At 53.9% G+C, this 18,455-nt stretch overlaps 1 protein-coding gene across 1 annotated transcript in view; it reads left to right on the top strand.

Annotated features, from left to right (window-relative positions):
* The window catches only part of RUNX3 (RUNX family transcription factor 3), a 34,984-nt gene that overhangs the window by 5,058 nt on the left and 11,471 nt on the right, over positions 1–18,455 (top strand). The window contains exons 3-4 of the mRNA XM_002195945.5: positions 793–897; positions 15,151–15,315. Of these exons, the coding sequence (XP_002195981.1) occupies positions 793–897; positions 15,151–15,315 (270 nt within the window). The remainder of the gene's footprint in view (positions 1–792; positions 898–15,150; positions 15,316–18,455) is intronic.

Below are 18,455 nucleotides of genomic sequence, written 5' to 3'. Positions count from 1 at the left end.
TTTGGGGTCAGGGTGGGCCCAGGGCTGGTGACACTTCTGTGGTGATAAAGGCATTTTCAGGCTGCGGATGGAAACTTGTTCTGCGGGGGCAAGGGGGGATCTTCCTGCAAAATTTGGCTCCCAAGAGCTTTTCAATGCTTTTTTTTTTTTTTTTTTTTAATAAAAGATGACAGGTTGGTGCTTCAAAAGCACCTCTGAAATGCTCCCCGAGGGTATCCAAACCTTTCCCAGCAGCAGATTGCTGCTCTCCGGGCAGGGCTGGGAGAGGGGACAGTCCCTGCAGAGTTGCCTGTCTGGTGACCGCTTCTGGTGGCCAGAGCTGGCCGGATTCAGTTCCCATTTTGTAGTTCCCAGTTTTTAGCCCTCCCGTGGGCGCCCTCATTGCCGAGGCCAAGCACAGCTCCCCCTAATTTGAACATCCACAGGGCCCTGGATCCCCTGCAGGCTGATCCCAGCTCCTTCCAAGGGAGCATCCCAAGCTCCAGCTCACCCCGGAGGGGATCCTGCATCCAGCGCTGCTCCAGGGCTGGGTTACCAGGGAAAAGGGGAAATATCCGAGTGGGAAAACCCCGGGAGGCTGCCCTGGGTGGAGGGGGGCACGAGTGACTTTGCCCAGGGCTGTGTGTGCAATTTAAGGAGCAATTGCTGCTTGTTAAACGCAATGATGTGTGCGGGGATTTGTGTCCGAGCCCGCTCCTGCTGCCGCCTCTCTCTCCCACAAGAGCTGAACCCATGTGGGATCCTCACTCCTGGTTTTTTGTTTTTTTTTCCCTCCCTCCCCACCCTCCTTAGGGAAAAGCTTCACCCTGACCATCACCGTGTTCACCAACCCCACCCAAGTGGCCACCTACCACCGAGCCATCAAAGTGACCGTGGACGGACCCCGGGAGCCCCGCAGTAAGTGAAGGGTTGGGTTTGGGGTTTGGGATTCGGGTTTGGGGTTTGGGGAGGGGGTGCAGGTCCGAGCTCTCCGTGGCTGAGGGATGCAGGACACGGAGCTCAGGGGTGACATTGGGGTGCTCGGATTTTCCCGTGTGTCCCTCCCTGCCTCCTGCTCCATGTCCCATCACGGAGGGATGGCTTATAGCTCCCTAACCCATCCTGGAGGGATGGCTTATAGCTCCCTAACCCATCTTGGAGGGATGGCTTATAGCTCCCTAACCCATCTTGGAGGGATCATTTCCCAGCTCCAGTTTGGGATGTTGGGAAAACTCTTTGGGCTTTTTGATGGCAAAAGCACCAAGGGCCCAGCCTGGCACTGCACAGGGGGCTTATAAACCAGGGGGGTTATGAAAGCAGAGCTCCGTGCTCGCATTCAGGGGCTGATTGCTGGTGATTAAACTGAAAATGGTGCAGGTTCCCTGGGTGCTGAGGCGGTGTCTGCTCTGGCAGAGAGCTCCTTCGCCTCGGCTGCGCGGTGGTTTCGCTTTGGGGCCGTCAAAGGCTGGGGCTGGCAGCGCCTGCGGCCGGGGGCTGAGCCTGGAGACACCAGAGAGACTCTGCGACCGCAGGAGCGTCTCTGTTGTGCTGGGGAGGCTCTCCCGGGGGCAGGATGGTGCCTCGTGGTTGAGGGAGGCTCCGGGAGCTGCCCTGCCTGGGTTGGCTTTTGGCGTCGGGCTGCTCGGAGCTGCCCTGGGCCTTCCCAGCCGCCCAGGACCACACTGCCGAGCTGCTGCCCGCAGGAGATTCTCTCACCACGAGGATTCTTTGCCCTGTGGGACCCCCCTGTGTGGTGGGATCTTGTCCCTGGGGGCTCCATCTCCGGCTTTGCGCTCTGGCTTCGCCTTCGTGCTCGCTCAGCAGCACCCCGGGACTATAAAGCCGAGATTGTTCCCTTTGCGTGTGAGGCTGCAGTGGCCACATCGAGGGGAAGGGTTTGATCCTCCGAAAAACGCCTCCAAAAACATTTGCTGTTGATGCTGTCGCTGGGCCATCAGTGCCCCTTGATGTCAGGCCAGGTGGAGGCCGTTACCTCGGCCCGGGGGTTTCGTTTGCGTCGGGCTTTGGTGGATTTTCCCCCTCCTTGATTTCATTTTGGAGCCTGTCGAGGGTGGATTTAGAAGCTGGGATGCAGGAAATCCAACGCTGCTGTTGTGGGGTTTTTTTTTAAGCCAGAAACGCCAGGCAGGTCCCTGGTGTGGGGAACCTGTGGGTCGTGGTGGGCGCTGGGGCTCAGCCCCAGGGCTGGGCAGGGAATTTCACAACTCTGCCAGGAGTGTCAGGAATAGAAACCAGCCCTCCTGACTGCTGGCTCAGCCCCTTATCAGATCGTCTTTCTAATAATAATAATCATCCTCATCATCCTCATCATCAGGAATACATAAATAATAATACAAGGCGAGATAGTTGCTACTCTTGGAGCTCGGTTTGGCCTCCCCGACAGCCAAACCCTGGTGAATCACACCTGTTCCTCCTGAATTTCAGCATTTCACCCCAAAGCTCCCCAGCCCTCATTTCATTTCAGTTTTCTGATATGGAAGCCGTGGCAGTCGGGCCAAAGCCGAGGATGGAGCAGCTTGTCCTGGTGTGGGGTGCCCTCCCTGGGACACAGCCCAGCTGCAAGGGCAGCATTTTTCTGGGGTTTTCCTTTTTATTTTGTGACGATTTCTGGTCCTCCAGTTGTGCTGGAAGTGTTGGCTCCTTGAGGAGATCTGTGTGGGGTTTATTTGCTGCTTGTGCTCTTGCATTGTGCGGCCCCCAGAGTTGATCTCTCCCCCATTCCTGCACCCCCAATCCATGAATTACTGATAGAAAAGGTTTAGACCCAAACTGTGGCTATTTTGGAGTTCTTTTCAGGGAATCATAGATTTATTGATCAGGTTTTGGCTCCCAGTTTGAAGGGCTTGAAGTCTTGGTTGCCGAATTTCCAGTGTGGGGAAAAAAAAATTAAAATAATTCCTTTTTTGCCCCTTTCAAATGAAGACAACAATTTCAAAAGAGAATGAAACAACACCTTTCTCCACTTCCTGCTCTGCAGAAACGCTGGGTGTGGAAACAGCAGCTGTAAAATGATCCTGGAAAGCCGAGGTGCTTTTCCTGGTTCACCTGCCACTGGGTGGCTCCCGGGCACAGCACCCTGGCACATTGGCACCCAGGGTGGCATTTGGGGCTGGCACACGCCTTGGGATCCCCCCTTGGGCCAAACACCGAGCCTGGGGCTGCTCTGCCTTGTTTGGCTGCGGGAGGTGAGAGCTGCCAGCGGGAATTGCAATTTTTATTTGTATCTATACATACTATATACGCCTTTAAACATATATATGTAAATGCTTGTGTGTATATGTGTGGGCATAAAAATATATGGAATTTTTTCCCCTTCTTGGCTTCAAAAGATGGGCCACGGTGCGTGCTGGCTTCTGGTGTGAGGATCAGCACTGGGCAGGGCTGGAGGCTGGTGTGGGGCTGGTGGAGAGGACAAAACCCATCCTTAATGTGGAAAGAATTGGCCATTTGTCTTGGTACCCTGGGAAAGGCCCGGGCAGCATCTTCTCAGCTGCAGCAGAATCCCTCCAGCCAACCTCCTTGTGGGGTTTGGGGCCAGGGCTGCGGCCGGGCTCCAGCTCTGGGCATCCCATTCATCTTCCACCTCTGGCCATCGCTTCATCTCCGCCCTTGAGCGAGGCTTTTGACTCAGGCTGTGCCCAGATCAAACTCCTGAGCAGCCTGGGTGGGGATGGTGGGAAGCCAGGCTGAGGGGCACAGCCCTGCCAGGGCAGAGGAGGCTCCCTGGGCATCCCCCAGGGGTGCCACCAGTCCTTCAGCATCTCCTCCTCGGGCTCCTCCCTGTGCCCTGCTCGCTCTGAGCTCTTTCTCCTTCTGCTCCAGCTCTTCCTGGCTTAGATCTGGACAGGAAAAAAAAGGGACATTCTGTCAAGTTGGCACCTTAGCTCTAAACAAATAGCACAGCGGGTGCCAAGTGTTGACATACTTTGTACAAACAGGAAGTAATAAAATATTTGAACTTCCTGTGGAATTTCCTTCTTTTCCCCCCCTTTCTGCAGCCCTGTGTTCAGCAGGAGCCCTGCTGCAGAACCCATCTGGCATCTGCAAAATAATCCCCAGCAGGCAGAAGGTGGGGAGCTGAAGGGCTGGGAGCTGCACAGGGGTGTTCAGGCTGTTCCTGGGGAAAATGGAGCATCCCCAGGGCCTCCCCTCACTCCCACCTGCTGCTGCCTTCCCTTCCCCTCCCTTTTCCTTCCTTTCCTTCCCAAGGCTCTCACCTTCTTTGCTCTCGCTTTCCTTCCTCCCTCCCAGCTCCCTCTTGCAGCTCCAGCCCCTTTCTGCCCAGAACTCTCCTGCAAAACCTTTTTTCCCTTTTTAAATTCCTTTTCTCCCCTCTTAGACTTTTTTTTTTGCTACCATTCAGTCTTTAACCTCTCTCTCCACTTCCTAAATCCCTTTTGGATTTAATCCCTTCTTCCTGACCCCCACCCCATTGCTGCTGTCCTTGCTGGGGAGGAAAGGGAGACCAGGAGGATTTGTGGGTCTCTGTGTCCCCCCGTTCCCCGGGGTTTGGGGTGCAGGAATTGGGGTTTGGGGTGCAGGAATTGGGGTTTGGGGTGCAGGAATTGGGGTTTGGGGTGCAGGAATGGGGTTTGGGGTGCAGGAATAGGGTTTGGGGTGCAGGAATGGGGTTTGGGGTGCAGGTTTGGGGGTGCAGGAACGGGGTTTGGGGTGCAGGAACGGGGGTTTGGGGTGCAGGAATGGGGGTTTGGGGTGCAGGAATGGGGTTTGAGGTGCAGGTTTGGGGTGCAGGAATGGGGGTTTGGGGTGCAGGTTTGGGGTGCAGGAACTGGGTTTGGGGTGCAGGTTTGGGGTGCAGGAATGGGGTTTGGGGTGCAGGAATGGGGGTTTGGGGTGTGCAGGAATGGGGGTTTGGGGTGCAGGAATGGGGCTTGGGGTGCAGGTTTGGGGCACAGGAACTGGGTTTGGGGTGCAGGTTTGGGGGTTCAGGAACGGGGGTTTGGGGTGTGCTGACACGAGGAGCTTGGGATGGGGATGATGAGCAGTTTGAGGTGTGCAGACAGGAGGAATTTGGGATGTGAAGAATCGAGCAGTTTGGGATGCACAGGGGGTGGCACCCCCTTGTCCCTCCTGTGGAGATGTTTGTGGCATCGCTGTCCCCACAGTGCTGGTTGCCTCACCCCATACATTGTGAACTCTTGGCTTGAATTTGAGGTAAAAAAAGCTAAAAACCATGAGAAAGATGGACTGGAAAGGGGAAATCTTGTTTTGGCAGCGCTGTGGGAAGGCTGGGATGATGTTCTCTGGCACGGCAGCTCCAGGAACTTGGAGATGGTGACATAAAATACTCTCAATCCAGGGACGCAGGGAAATTGGGATTTACTGAGTGGCAGACGATTGTGGGTCAGTGGGAACAGCCCAAAATAGCTGAGGATGAGGAAGATGGAGTGGGGTTATGGGATGGGAGCCAAAGAGGAGCAGGGACAAAATGATCCCCTGTTCCCATATTCCTATGGGCAATTTCTGGGCTTTGAGGCAGAGATCCTGTGCTTTCTGCACATTTACCCTTGGAGATTTGGGGAGTGCTTGGAGAATAAATTATTGGAGAGTCTTGTGCCTCTCAGAAGCTTGAGTGGAGACCCAGGACAGGGTGGGTTGTGCCAGTATTGTCCAATTCCAGATCTTTATCTTGGCCAAAAGGCTCCCTTGTGGGACTGCGTAAAACTTGAGCTGGAGATGTTTTCTGTGATTAAAAGCAGACTCGGTGCTGAAGTGCTCCCGTGGGGTGATAGTTTTGGGCATTATTGAGGTCTTTGTTTTATTCCCCTGCTTGTCCTTAGCTAGAAATAAATACACAGACAGTTCCCAGATTGTCTGGGAATAAGGGAAAAAAAAAAAAAGGAAATGGCAAAAAGAAGGAAAAAATAGAAAAAAAAAAAGCAACAAAATCAATCCAAGATAATTTGAATAAATAAATGACCTCAGCTCTTCCTGAACAGTGATTTGTCCATGTCATATTGCTGCGATCTGTTCTAATTTAATACTTAAAACAAGCTGATTTCCCACTTCTGGAACACTGTCCTCTTCCCTGGTGAGGAAGAGGAGGAAATCCTGAGTGGCCCTTTATGGCTTCCCTATTGCCTGAGCTCTGGCAGGGCTGAGGCTGGTGGAGGAGGGTGTTGAGGGAAGCCGTGTGCCCATCCCGGAGCTGTGGCACCGCTCCTGCTGCTGAGGGCCCTGGCTGTGCTTCCCTGGGGTGTCCTCACACAGCCCCTGCGTGTCCTTGGGGTGCTGCTGCCAGAGACATCGGGCTCATCCCAGCCCTGCTCCAGCCTCTGCTTTTGTGGAGCCTCGGGGCTCCCCAGTTCCTGCAGGAGCCTTTGGGGGATCCCTGGGGGCTGCAAGAGCCTTTGGGGGGAGCCTCGGGGCTCCCCAGTTCCTTCAGGAGCCTTTGGGGGATCCCTGGGGGCTGCAGGAGCCTTTGGGGGATCCCTGGAGGCTGCAGGAGCCTTTGGGGGATCCCTGGAGGCTGCAGGAGCCTTTGGGGGAGCCTCGGGGCTCCCCAGTTCCTGCAGGAGCCTTTGAGGGATCCCTGGGGGCTGCAGGAGCCTTTGGGGGAGCCTCGGGGCTCCCCAGTTCCTTCAGGAGCCTTTGGGGGATCCCTGGAGGGTGCAGGAGCCTTTGGGGGATCCCTGGGGGCTGCAGGAGCCTTTGGGGGATCCCTGGGGGCTACAGGAACCTTTGGGGGATCCCCAGTTCCTGCAGGAGCCTTTAGGGGATCCCTGGGGGCTGCAGGAGCCTTTGGGGGATGCTCAGGGCTCCCCAGTTCCTGCAGGAGCCTTTGGGGGATCCCTGGGGGCTGCAGGAGCCTTTGGGGGCTCCCCAGTTCCTGCAGGAACCTTTGGGGGATCCCTGGAGGCTGCACGAGCCTTTGGGGGATCCCTGGGGGCTGCAGGAGCCTCTGCAGATCGCTGCTGGCTCACAGGAGGTTTCCCTGCCCATTTTCCCATCTCTAACACGTTTTGATCCCAGGGGGAAATTTTGCCCCTCGGGGACAAACCCAGCCTGGCCCTGGGCTCTGTGGTGGGGCTGTGCAAGACCCCCAGCCCCAGTGGGATCTCAGTGGGATGTCCCAGGGGACGCCAGGGTGTGGAGAATTCCCTGGGGAAAGCAGAACAGGGATGAAAGTTGCCTGAGAGTGCTCCAAGCACTGGCTCTGCACCACCAGGGCCTTTGGTGCTGCAGCTCGAGGCTGTAATCCGGCCTCAAAAGGAAAAACAGAGCAGCTGAAGTGATCTGGGCTCCAGTAAATAATCCTCTAATTATTTCATTCGCCACAGTAAATTCCACCTCTCTTCTCCAGTCGCCTGCTGTAGCAACTTCAAAATCTTTTCACTTGAAAACCACCAATATTTTCTAAGTGCAGCGATATTGGGAGTCAGAACAGGGAAATTATTTTTGCTTGCGTCCTACAAAGGAATCTTTGTTGGGATTGGTTGCAACACCTCCTGCTTTTGAAAGCTTTGGGAAAACCCCAGGGCACGGTTCTGGGCTGGGGTGGAAGAGGCAAACCTGGCCCTGGGGTGGCTTTGGAAATAACTCAGAACAGAGAATTGGCATTGGCCCTGTATTTGGGAGAGATAAACTGATCAAAAGGGTTTTCTGGTGGGATCTGGTGGTCATTTAGGGATGTTTGGGGGGTTAAGTTGCATTGAAAGGCTTTTTCCAAGAGGATGTTGGCGGTGCTCTGTGTCGGGTTGTGTCAGCAAAAGAAATTCAAATGCAATTCCAGCAACCAAAGGAATTCCTGCTGGATCCAGCAGCAAGATCTGAGGGGAGCTGTGCAGGAGGATGAGTGGGCCGGGATGGGATGCAGGTGGCACCAAAAAAGAATTTTTGTGAGCATCACAGCAAGGCCATTGGTGAGCTTGGCTCCTTCCCAAAGGAGCAGCGTTTTGCCCCGTGCCTCAGTTTACCTGTCTGTAATTCCTGGGGGCAGCAGGGGATGTGCTGGAGGCTGGCAGGGAGGATTTGCAGGGTTATTAATGCAGCTGCCTCAGGCAGGATTCAGGAGCTCGGGAGGACAGAGCAAATCACAGATTGGAAAGGAGAGAGGGGGAAAAAATTGCCAGTGCTAAAAGGCAAGTTTCGTTTCAGGGAAGACAACAGCTAAAGGACCAGAACTATCAACCAAAACCACAAGATCACATCAGATGTCAGGCAGGACACATCTTGTTTCTCCCTCCCGAAAGGGCTTATCAGCACAACCAATCACTTTAATGATGTGGCGGAGGGAGGAAGAGGATTTGACTCAGAGTGAAATGAAATTTAGTTCCTAAGACCCTTCTCTTCCGCTGCAGTCACCTGTCCTGCAGGCAGGCAGAGATCAATCACCTCCTGCAGCGGAAGGGGCTCAGACATGAGTTTGCATTATTTTCTCTGACTCTTTCCAGTGTCTCTGCGTGCAGGAGCGGGGCAGAGAGGCGAGGAAGAAGAGGGACACAGCGAGCAGGGAGTGCCCTGGTGCCTTCCCAGCCTCGGGGGACGGCGGCAGTGGGATGGGAACCTCCGTGCTGGGAGGTTCCCTGTTCTAAATCGGATGTGGGAGCAGGGAACCCTTTCCCATGGTCAGTTCTGCTGCCTTGCTTTGGGGAGCAGCATTGCAGGGAGGATGAGGGTGAGGGTGAGGATGAAGGTGCTGTGCAGGTGCCATCGCTCTGGGGCTCCTCCTTCCAGTGCAAAGCTCAGCGGGAGCTGTAATTATCCAGCAGGATAACAGCAGCCAGGCTCTGGAGATGGAGCTTGGAGCTCAGCCCTGGGATCGAGGGGATCAGTATTCAAATTCCAGGGCTCAGCTGCAGCCCTGTCTGAGGGGAAAAGCAGCGCTCAGCATCCTCAAACCTTGGGAAAATTCAGGTCTGTTCCCAAAGGCACAGGCCGGGCTGGCAAATTGCTGCTCCCTCCCCACAGCGCCAGGGACATCTCAGCTCCATCAGCTGAACCACGGCACATTCCTTGCACAGGGCTGAGCCCACAGCTGGGCCTCCCCATCCCGGGCACGGTGTCCTTAACCAGTGTCACCCCAAGGAATCTGATGTGCTTGCCCTAATGGAACAGGTTGTGAACTGGGAGGAACCAGCTCTACTGGTAGGTCCCAGTCCAGGTTGTTAGATAGCAGCAGGAACTCACTGGGACTGGCATCTCTCCATGGATCTATGGAATCTGAAAATCTGATCTCAGCCAGGGCTGAGGCAATACCAGCTGGACGTCCTTGAGATCTGTCTGCTTCCTCCCAGCGCCCAGCTCAGAAATCTTAGAATCAGGGAGTTTGCCTGATTCCATGAGAACCAGATCACAGCCCATAAGTGAATTTTGCCTTCCTGGAATGGGGAGTGACTGCAGAGAGGCCATCGGGGCTGGTGGTTTTTGCACCCTGTTCTGAAAGCTGCCCGATTTCCCGCAGATGTGCACCCACCTGCTCCGCTGTGACACCCGGGCTGCAGCTTTCATATCTGCAAATCACAACTTCTAACCCCCACCCAGTTCACTCTGCAGTCTCAGGGGCAGATTTTCAGAGTTCTTACTCTGGATGGAAAAAGGCAGGAAAGCACTGGTGAGGATCTTCATCGAGGCACAAGTGGGCTGAATGCTTAAACCTGATGAATTTTACCCACTGCTGAGAATACCCTCAGCTTTCCCTGTGTTCTGAGGGGCTTCAAATATTTTTGCAAATCCAGAAAGACTCTTGAAACCCTGGGAATAGGGATCCCATGTCCTTCAGGCATTTGAGCCACAGTTGTGTGGAAATTCAGGCATGATTTTCCCTTTGATTTGGGAATGGGCCACAGCTCCCACATCCCCAGAGCTTTTGGAAGTACTGCTCTGGATTTCTGTTTAAATTAATGCCCTGCTTTGTTTTCCTTCCAGAGGGCTCAGTTTTGGGGATTCCCAGCACAACCAAGGCCCTGATGGGGTTTATCAGAGACTTGCCAGGGTGGGCACAGGGTGGGCAGGGAGAGAGGCAGGGGTGAGGTCTCAGCGCTAACCCAGGAGTGAGAGGAGATCAGGGGCTCCCAAAGCCTCCTAATCAATCCCAGCCTGCCTAGAACGAACATCTCTCCCGCTGCTGGAGCTTCAGACACTAAAAAACCTACTGTAAATGCAACATATCTCTGTGCTTCCTGCCAGCTGGCCCGGAGCCAGCCTATTTCCTTCAAAAAGAGGGATATTTATTTTCATCCTTTTAGAGGCAGCCAATTCATCTCAGACCACCACCAGCTAAAAAAGCTTTATAAATTAGCAGCCTTTTTTTCTTTCTTTTTTTTTTTTTTTTTTTTTTTTTTCCCCTTCCTAATTCTCTCCCCCACCCCTTTAAATATTATTTTCCTTTGGTTGTTGGTGTGAAGGCTGTGCCAGGACAAGCGAGCCGGGGCGCATTGCGCCACACTCCCCTTTCTCCCCGAGCTGCAGAAAGACAGTAGCAGCAGTGTCTCACCAAAGCCAGAGGAAACCAAAGCAAAGCCCGGCCGTGACTGATTCTCCTTCCAAATGGCGTAAGCAGACCAACTTCAAACATGTGAATAATGAGTTATCTGTGCCTGACTTTGTTCGGCAGCACAAGGGACGGTGCCTCCCAACAGTTCCCTCCTGCTCCCTCCCGTGAACTCCTGGGCTCTGAGTTTAGCAGTGGGGTTGGCTCTCACTGGGGCTCGGAGGGCACCGCCGTCATCCTGCGTCACGTTTGAGTCCCTTCCAGCTCCCTTCCAGCTCCCAGCTCTGCACTGGCCTCCCCTCCCTGCTGCCCTGGCACTGGGGCTCCTCCGAATTCCTCTCGGCTGCGCATTTCCCGTGGCAGGTCTGGAGCTGGAGGTGGGACTCCAGGGAGCAGCTGAGCCGTGTTCTTGCCCTGTGTTGGAGGAGTGCAGGGATGGAACCAGCCCGGCGTCGGCTGCAAGGGACAGGCCTGCTGTTCCCATAACACGGGCGTTTCACATGTGGCTTCTTTCTGGAGCACATGCTGGGACTTGATAGTCTAGCCGAGACTCAGGCTGGGAAAAAATTCCAGCCTCTGCAGAGGACTGGTGTGTCTCTCTGAAGTACCTATTCCGAGGGCTACGGGAGGGATTTGAAAGGTGTTTTGCACATGGAGACGGAGCTTTATCCACTGCTGATTCCTTTCTTGTGGTCCCTTCTCATGGACGTGTAGAGACTAAGCCATGGCTTTATGTGCAGGGACTGCTCCTGGTGAGCTTGGCTCAGCCCTGCAGTTAGGCTGGGAATATTTGGGCTGAGCCTTGGTGAGAGGATGGTGGAATGCCAGGGGGATGCTTTGAAGGAGGCTGAGAGTGGCTCAAGCTGCTGTGCCAGCCCATGCCACCTTCTCCTGGCTCTCATCTCCTCCTGTCTGGAGCTGAGGCAATGATCTGCAGTGTGTGTGTGCTCAGGAACGTCCCTCGGCGTTTCCTCCGCTCCAGCTTGCCGCCAGCATTCCGCAGCCAGGATCCCAGGGAGGGCCAAGTCACTTCCCAACATCTGCTGTCCCGGCCCCGGCAGCACGGGGCTGAGCCGGGGGCTGGGGATGAGCGTGACACCCAGCTCTGAGCCCAGCAGGGCTGCGAGGAGGCTGGGCAGCTCCTCAGCTCTCATCTACCTCCATCTGCAGAGAAATCCTGGAACTGGGGCCCCCGCTCACCCCACAGAGTGGTTTTGTAATCAAATCTCTCAGCTCTGAGATTTTGGTGCCACTCGAGACATGAAGCTCCTGGAGCCCCTTTCTACCCTTGCTCAAATTAATATTCTGCATCTCAGTAATCTGAGGAAATCAGCTGCTTTTGGAACTCCCCCTCCACAGCCTGGAAACCCCATCCCGGTCCTGGCTTGGGAAGCCACATCAGGTTGCACACTCCTAGAAGGAAGAGCAGACTCTGTTTGGTCTTTGAAATATTTTAATGCAGAAGGCATGTTGTTAAATCATAGCTCTGAGGGCCTGAGCTCGTGTGGCACACACTGTTTCGCCGTCTGCATTCCAAGGAAACACCCAAAACTTCCAGTATGCTTCTTATTACTGGCCTAAAGTGTCAAATTCACGTCGGCTCTTCCAGCTGGGAAGTGTTCAATGGGATAGTTTGTTTGATATGCTGATACAGATCTTGTTATTACATCAGGATCGGAGGTGATCTGTCAATGTTTACATCATGTCACGTTCAATACCGGAGTTAACCGATTCTGAAACCCGATCCAGCGTTAAAACCCTGGCGCTGCCGACAAGGAGTGCCCAAGGTCAGGAGCTGCCACCATTTCACCGTGCTGGGCTCTGCTGTTTCCATGAATATTGACCTGCAGGCCAGTGGTGGCCCAGCTGGAAATGCAGCGCAGAATCTCCAGCCCCAGCAGTGCCTTTTGCACCCCAAAATTCACGGGTCGGGGTGATTAAGGCTTCTCGGAGAGATTTCTTGGGATGAGGGCTGGGGCTGTTTGAAGTTGAGTGAAAATCCGCCCACTGGCTTCGGGAGGCTTTGAGTCAGTGCTTGGGTGAAGGTAGAAACCACCATCCTGTTCTCTAAGGTATGAGCTATTGTTCACTGGTTTCCTCTCTGTGACAGCTGTGGGCAGATGGGGAAGGGCTTTTAATGAAGCCAACCGCTGCAGAAATTAAAAAGCTCAGGTTGTTCTGATGAAAGAAACCCATTAACAGCGATTCTGTCTTGCGTGACAAAGTCTGACGTCCCCAGCCCTAAGTGACAAGTGGCAGGAAGTCCTGGGGAGACAGCCTGAGCTAAAGAGGGCTGGCAGGCCAAGCTGGTGGTTTTTAACTCATTCTCTGCCTTGTTTCACAGGGTTTGAGGCTGCCAGGTCCCACATGTGGGGACAAGGTGGGACACAGACTGGAGAGAGGCTGGGAAGAGCTCTGATCCCACCACCCCTGTGTTTGCCTGACTTACATTTGCATCAAGTTTTCCACTTCCTTTTCAGCAGGATAGTTTGGGGGGTTTCGCTGGTAGCTGCTGTGTCTCCCCACAAACCAGCCCCTTCTGGAGGGTGTTTGCTCCAGGCTGGCAAAGCCCATGGGGCCGTGCCCACGTTCAGACAGCGCGGGCACAGGAGCAACCACAGTGCAGCATGACACAGGCACATGAAGCCCTTGGTGGGGCTGCATGGCTGAATAATCTTTAAAAACATTATCAGCATAGAGATCACTTGATATATTTTTTCAGGATTTTCCCTGTCACATGCCAGATACCACCACAGGACAGGGTTTGTGCTGAGATAGAGGAATTTAATTTTTATTAGATTTCTGGGGAACTTGGTCTTTGAAGTCCTTTTGGCTTTCCTGCGAAGCTGTGTGCAAAAAAACTGGGTAAAGGTGAAATATAACACTATTTTTCTTCTTCTGTGCTTAAATTTATAGCGAAACACATAAAATGTGGGCTAAAACAAGACATCTCAGTGCACACACTTTTCCCCTGGAGAAGCACCATGTGACAGATGCTGCTCACAGCTCCAAAGGCCCTGGATAATGCAGAGGTGCCTGAGGTCTGGGGACACACAGAGATGAGAAGAGATCATTTATGGTCTTGCTTTCGGGTTTCCTTGGTTTGCTTCACACAGCAGGGAAAATACATTTTCAAAATACCGCTGGGTTTTTGCTTTCTGCTGGGTTCTCCTCCCCAGGTTTTCCTTTCTGGTGCCAGCACGTTTTCCCTCGGTTTGGACTGGAAATTTGGGGGTTATAGAGCTTGGAGGGGATGGTGGGGCTGGGATTCTGGGATGGGTTTGCTGGTGGGACACACATGGAGCTCAGCTGGGAGTGTGAGCTCCCATCCCATCCCATCCCATCCCAGTGTCCCCACAGCCAGCCTGGCAAGCACAGCCTGAGCCAGGGAGTGGGAGATCAGGAGATACCCGACGCTGGATTTAAAGAGAGGGAAGTGTGGGGACTTTCTGTGACTTTGCTATAAACTGACACAGCTCACAGAGCTGTGCAGCTGTGAGGGGGAAGGGCAGAGGGGTGCGGGCTGCGTTCATCACCTTTCAAACGCGCTGCTTTGCTTTCCTTTTCTTCTTTAGAAGCCACCAAGGGCTGAGCTTGGCTTGGTGGATGTCGGGCTGCAGGATCTGATAAGGCCCAGCTCTCTGAAGTGCTGCAGAAGGGTTTCTTCCCAGCCTCTCTCCCAGCGTGCCTGCACATCCCCAGTGCCCCGAGCGCTGGGACGGTGCCGGGACGAGGCGCTGCCACCCGGGGCAGGTCCCTCCGTGGCAGGTGCAGAGAGCTGTGGGTGTTGTGGGGCAGAATGGCTGAGGCAGGGGAAGAGCAAGGAGAAGCCAAGGTCTGAACCCCGCACCGATGTAAAGCTGAGGCTCCTCTGGAGCACCTCCAGCTTTGTGCGGGTGTAACTGAGACTGGAATCCGGTCCGGAGAGAGAGAAGCTGTTTGGCGATGATTAATACAGTAAAATGTGAAAGTTATGTATCAAGTGCGTTTCATGCGCCTCTCGCCTCGGGACAATTAGCATAAATTTAATAATTATTGCCCTGTGCCAGCAGCTGCTACCTGAGGAGCTGGGAGTGCTTTATGAACGCTCATTAGCTGCTGCCCTGCCTGGGGGAGGCAGGGGATTAGTCTGCCCGTTTTATGGGGAGGAAAGAGGAGCAGAGAGAAGCAAAGTGAGGTGGCCAAGGTGGGGTACCAGCGAGGGCTGATCCCATCCCTTCTCTGCCTTCTCCAGCCCCACTTGGCTCTGACTGAGCTGGGTGGGCACATCTGGGAGGGGGCTGGAGCAAGGCGGGAGTTTGTTCTTTAAGCAATGAGCAAACGCTGTAGAAAATAGTTAAAATTCGATGTTTGCTGGTTCCCTAGTCCCCACTTGGCCAGGACATGGTTTCTCCTGCCTTGCACATCTCCCCTCCGTGTTCAGAGTCAGTGAGGGCTGGTGGAGGTTGTTCACCTAGACAGGGGCATCCTGATCCAGCTCCTTGACTGGAGACTTTCTGGATGATCTGGAGCCTCCCCTGTGGGTCACTCTGTGTCCACCTGCCCCGGGAGCTGCTCTCTGCCGGGGCTGGCACCCATTATCCTGTGTGAGTAACAGCAAACCACAGAGACAGAGGCTGCCCTGGCTCCCCGTGTAACCAGGGTGCTGCAGCCAAAGGGGAGCTGATCAGATACCAGACTCTTTTATCATGTTCCAGGGCACAGACAAAAGCTGGAAGACCAAGCCAAGCCCTTCACCGACCGCTACGGAGAGCTGGAACGGCTGCGCCAGTCCATGAGAGTCACCCCGACAACGCCCAACCCCCGTGGATCCCTCAGCACCCCGAGCCACTTCGGCTCCCAGGCTCAGACTCCAATCCAAGGTAACCACCTGGCTGTCCCAGTGTCACCCCCAAACCCTCGTGTTGCTGGCATGGCTGAGGGGGAACAACCCTCAGGATGGGATTTTAGAGCTGGAGTCCAGCTCTCCCCTAGTTAAGGAGCCAGGGAGGAATTTGTGTAGGTTTCTTGACTTCGGATGCCTTTTTGCACCCATCAAGTCACTTTTTGCACCCATTAAGTGACTTTTTGCACCATTAGATCTGGGTTTTAGGAACAGCTGAGCAGCAGCAGTGCGAGGGAGGTGAGAGCAGCACCCTTTGAACCCAGCAGCTCCTCTGACATGAAGGCGGCCGCGCTATGGTTATGCATCAGCCAGAGAGGCTGTTCCGTGCTTTACATGCTAATCCCAACGGTTTCTTATCATTGTGCGGCTGCCAAGTGTGGTGATCCCTCGCCCAGCTCCAGCATAATTCCCCACACGGATGCACACCTGCACGGGCACACACACACACACAGAGCTTTGCTCTACCCAGATCTGCCAGCGGCAAAGCGCGCCCGAGTCCCTGGGCGTTCCCCAGGAATCCGCAGCTTGCTGCCAGGACAGGGGCAGGAATTGCCACTGGAGTTACCTGACAGAGATCTGGCTGCTAATCCTGGAGTTTCAGTCCCAAACTAAGCAAGGCATTAAAATATCTCAGCTGCTGTGCTGCTCCTGTCTTTCTGCACGGGCAGATGCCACCAGGATGAATTAAGAGACCGTTCTCCTGTCCTTTTCTGTGCTGCTTTTGCAGGCACTTTTAGTCTCACTGGTTCTTTTCCTTCAGCAGAATCAGCAGAGATACTGGCAGGTTTTCAAGGAACAGCATTTAAGCTGTCTGTATTTTGAATTTCGGTGAGAAGTGCCCTTTCTGGGAAAGTTTCATAGAAAAAGCTCCCAAAACCCTCGTGCTGTGTTTCCAGAAGGGATATGGTTGTTTGAAAGGCTCGGTGTCATTAGCCAAGAGGGGGTTTTGGGTGTAAAAACATGTTTGAAAATGTTACCCGAACTGTAAAAGCTGTGCCGCTCCTCCCAACCCAAAATTACAGAGAAAATTTAATTTCTTTCTCATTGAAATGCAAATCTCCACGCTTGGAATTTTCATTGATATTAGCAAGGTTTATGAGAAGAACATGGGCATTTTGTGTAGGACTATCATTTGGCTTTTTTAAAAAAAGCAAGAGAGAGAGAAAGAGTTTTCTAGGCTTGTCCCCTTGGCTGCATCATAAAGAAAGAGATTCTTGGGGGAAGAAAAAAAGATTTGTATTTTAAATTAGCACAGCCCCCTGCAGTGCCAGAAACCCAAAGAGCGCCGTTTGGAGCAAAGAATCAGGTGATGACACAAATTCAACGAGAAAAAAAATGGAGTTGGCCACAAGCTACCACCCCTGCCAAATTCCCAAATGTCAAGTGACAGCAGGAGTGGAGACACACAAAATTAGCCTCTGAAATCATTCCTGCGGAGTGAATCCGAAGTCCCAGGAATGCTGCAAAAGGCGGTTTGTGCACGCTCTGCTCTTGGCTCCCTTGTTCCCAAGTCGGAGGAACCGTCTTAAAATGACTGTGGGTTCCTACCAGCGTAACTCGGAGCAGGACCAGCTCAGTAATTTTCATCTCAGCCCTGTCCTTTTGACACAGCTCTGGCTATGACCAATCATAATCATCATTTTAAAAACCCCTCTTTCTCTCGCACACACACACACACGGCTTATTCACAAAGATCATAATTTTTACCCGAGCAAGTGGAGCCCGGCCCGTGCCAAGAACAACACGGGAGTTAACAGGCCTGTAATTCTCACGACTTGGCACGTTCTTGGGTAACACACAGGAGAGGCCGATTAGTGGGAAGCAGAACGAGATACCAGCGGGGAGGGGCCATGGGGCAGGCTGGGGTTCATCCGGCCCCCGCTATCTTTCATGGGGTGCTTCCCAAGGTTAATGTTTTTAGCATCCCTGTGCAGGGATTAAGAGGGAGACAAGGAGGTTTTTCCCTCCACCAGCGCCCGGCTCCCTCTGTTTGTGTGCTAGGGGTGCTCAGCTTCCGTGTTCTGCTGACCAAGCTGTTTGCACAAACTTCCTAATCCGCTCCTGGAAAAGCAAGCTGGGAGCTGGGATGCTCAGGAACAGCCCCGGCCACTGCGGGGGGATCCCAGCACCTCAAATCCCTGCACATGGCACGTGGAGTTAGGGTTTTTAGGCAGGCAGGAGACAGTGTTTGTCTTTGGGAGAACTGGGGCTCTTGGGAGATGTCTTTGCTCTGGCCCAGTCCAATCTCTCCTCCTGAGGAGGGAAAGCCGTGGCCGTGGTGGAGATCAGGGCAAGGACGCCGCTGGGAGTGGGAGAAGGGTCTGGCCCTCAGCCACTCGCAGAGGCTTTCAGTAAAGCAGCCCCTGGAGGTTATAAATAGCCCCCATGTAAAATGATCATCCTGAGGTTAAATGGTCTCAAACCAAAACCCTCCCGGTAAGAGAAAGCCGATGGTTTCTGAAGGGCATGCCAGGAAATACAGGAGGAGAGAGCACGGCTCCGATACTGATCCTGCTCTCTCCAGTGCCAGGGTATTTCAGTGGCTCTGGCCTTGCCTTGCCCCACTCAGACAGGCAGAGATTTGATTCCTTCCCATGCCTGTCCCCACATGGGATGGACACTGGCAACCCTGCACACACCAGATCTCATCCCACTTGTGCTGCTCTGGGGGTAAATAGGGTAACTCTGGGTTCACCCATGTAGCTGTGATGAGAATCTGGCCTAGTGCTGGGCAGGTCAGACAGGCAGATCCCCATCCCCATCCAGCTCTGCCTCCCAGGCTTCAACCGAGCAGAGCCTCTGTGGAGGATTTGGCCAAATGCTTCTCCAGAGAGGTCTGGAAAATCTGAGTGTTTGCAATCCCAGCTCTGCCATCCCCACAGCGAGACACCAAGCTGTCATTAGGGTGGCTTGAAATGGTTCCTTATTACGGGGCACGCGAAGCCAGAGCCTTGCGTGCCTGCTTCAGCTGAGTTTTGCCTTTTAGCTTAAAAAAAATCCAGTAGCTCTCAGAAGTGAAGCAAGACTTAAAGGGACTTCTGTCTGCCTTCAGCAGCTTCTCGGGGTCCCCTGGCTCAGGGGAGGTGGGCTGGTGACAGCCACACATCATCCCCAGGA

Source organism: Taeniopygia guttata, chromosome 23 (assembly GCF_048771995.1).
Source record: "Taeniopygia guttata chromosome 23, bTaeGut7.mat, whole genome shotgun sequence".
Lineage (NCBI taxonomy): Eukaryota > Metazoa > Chordata > Aves > Passeriformes > Estrildidae > Taeniopygia > Taeniopygia guttata.
This window is presented reverse-complemented; position numbering and strand designations above follow the sequence as displayed.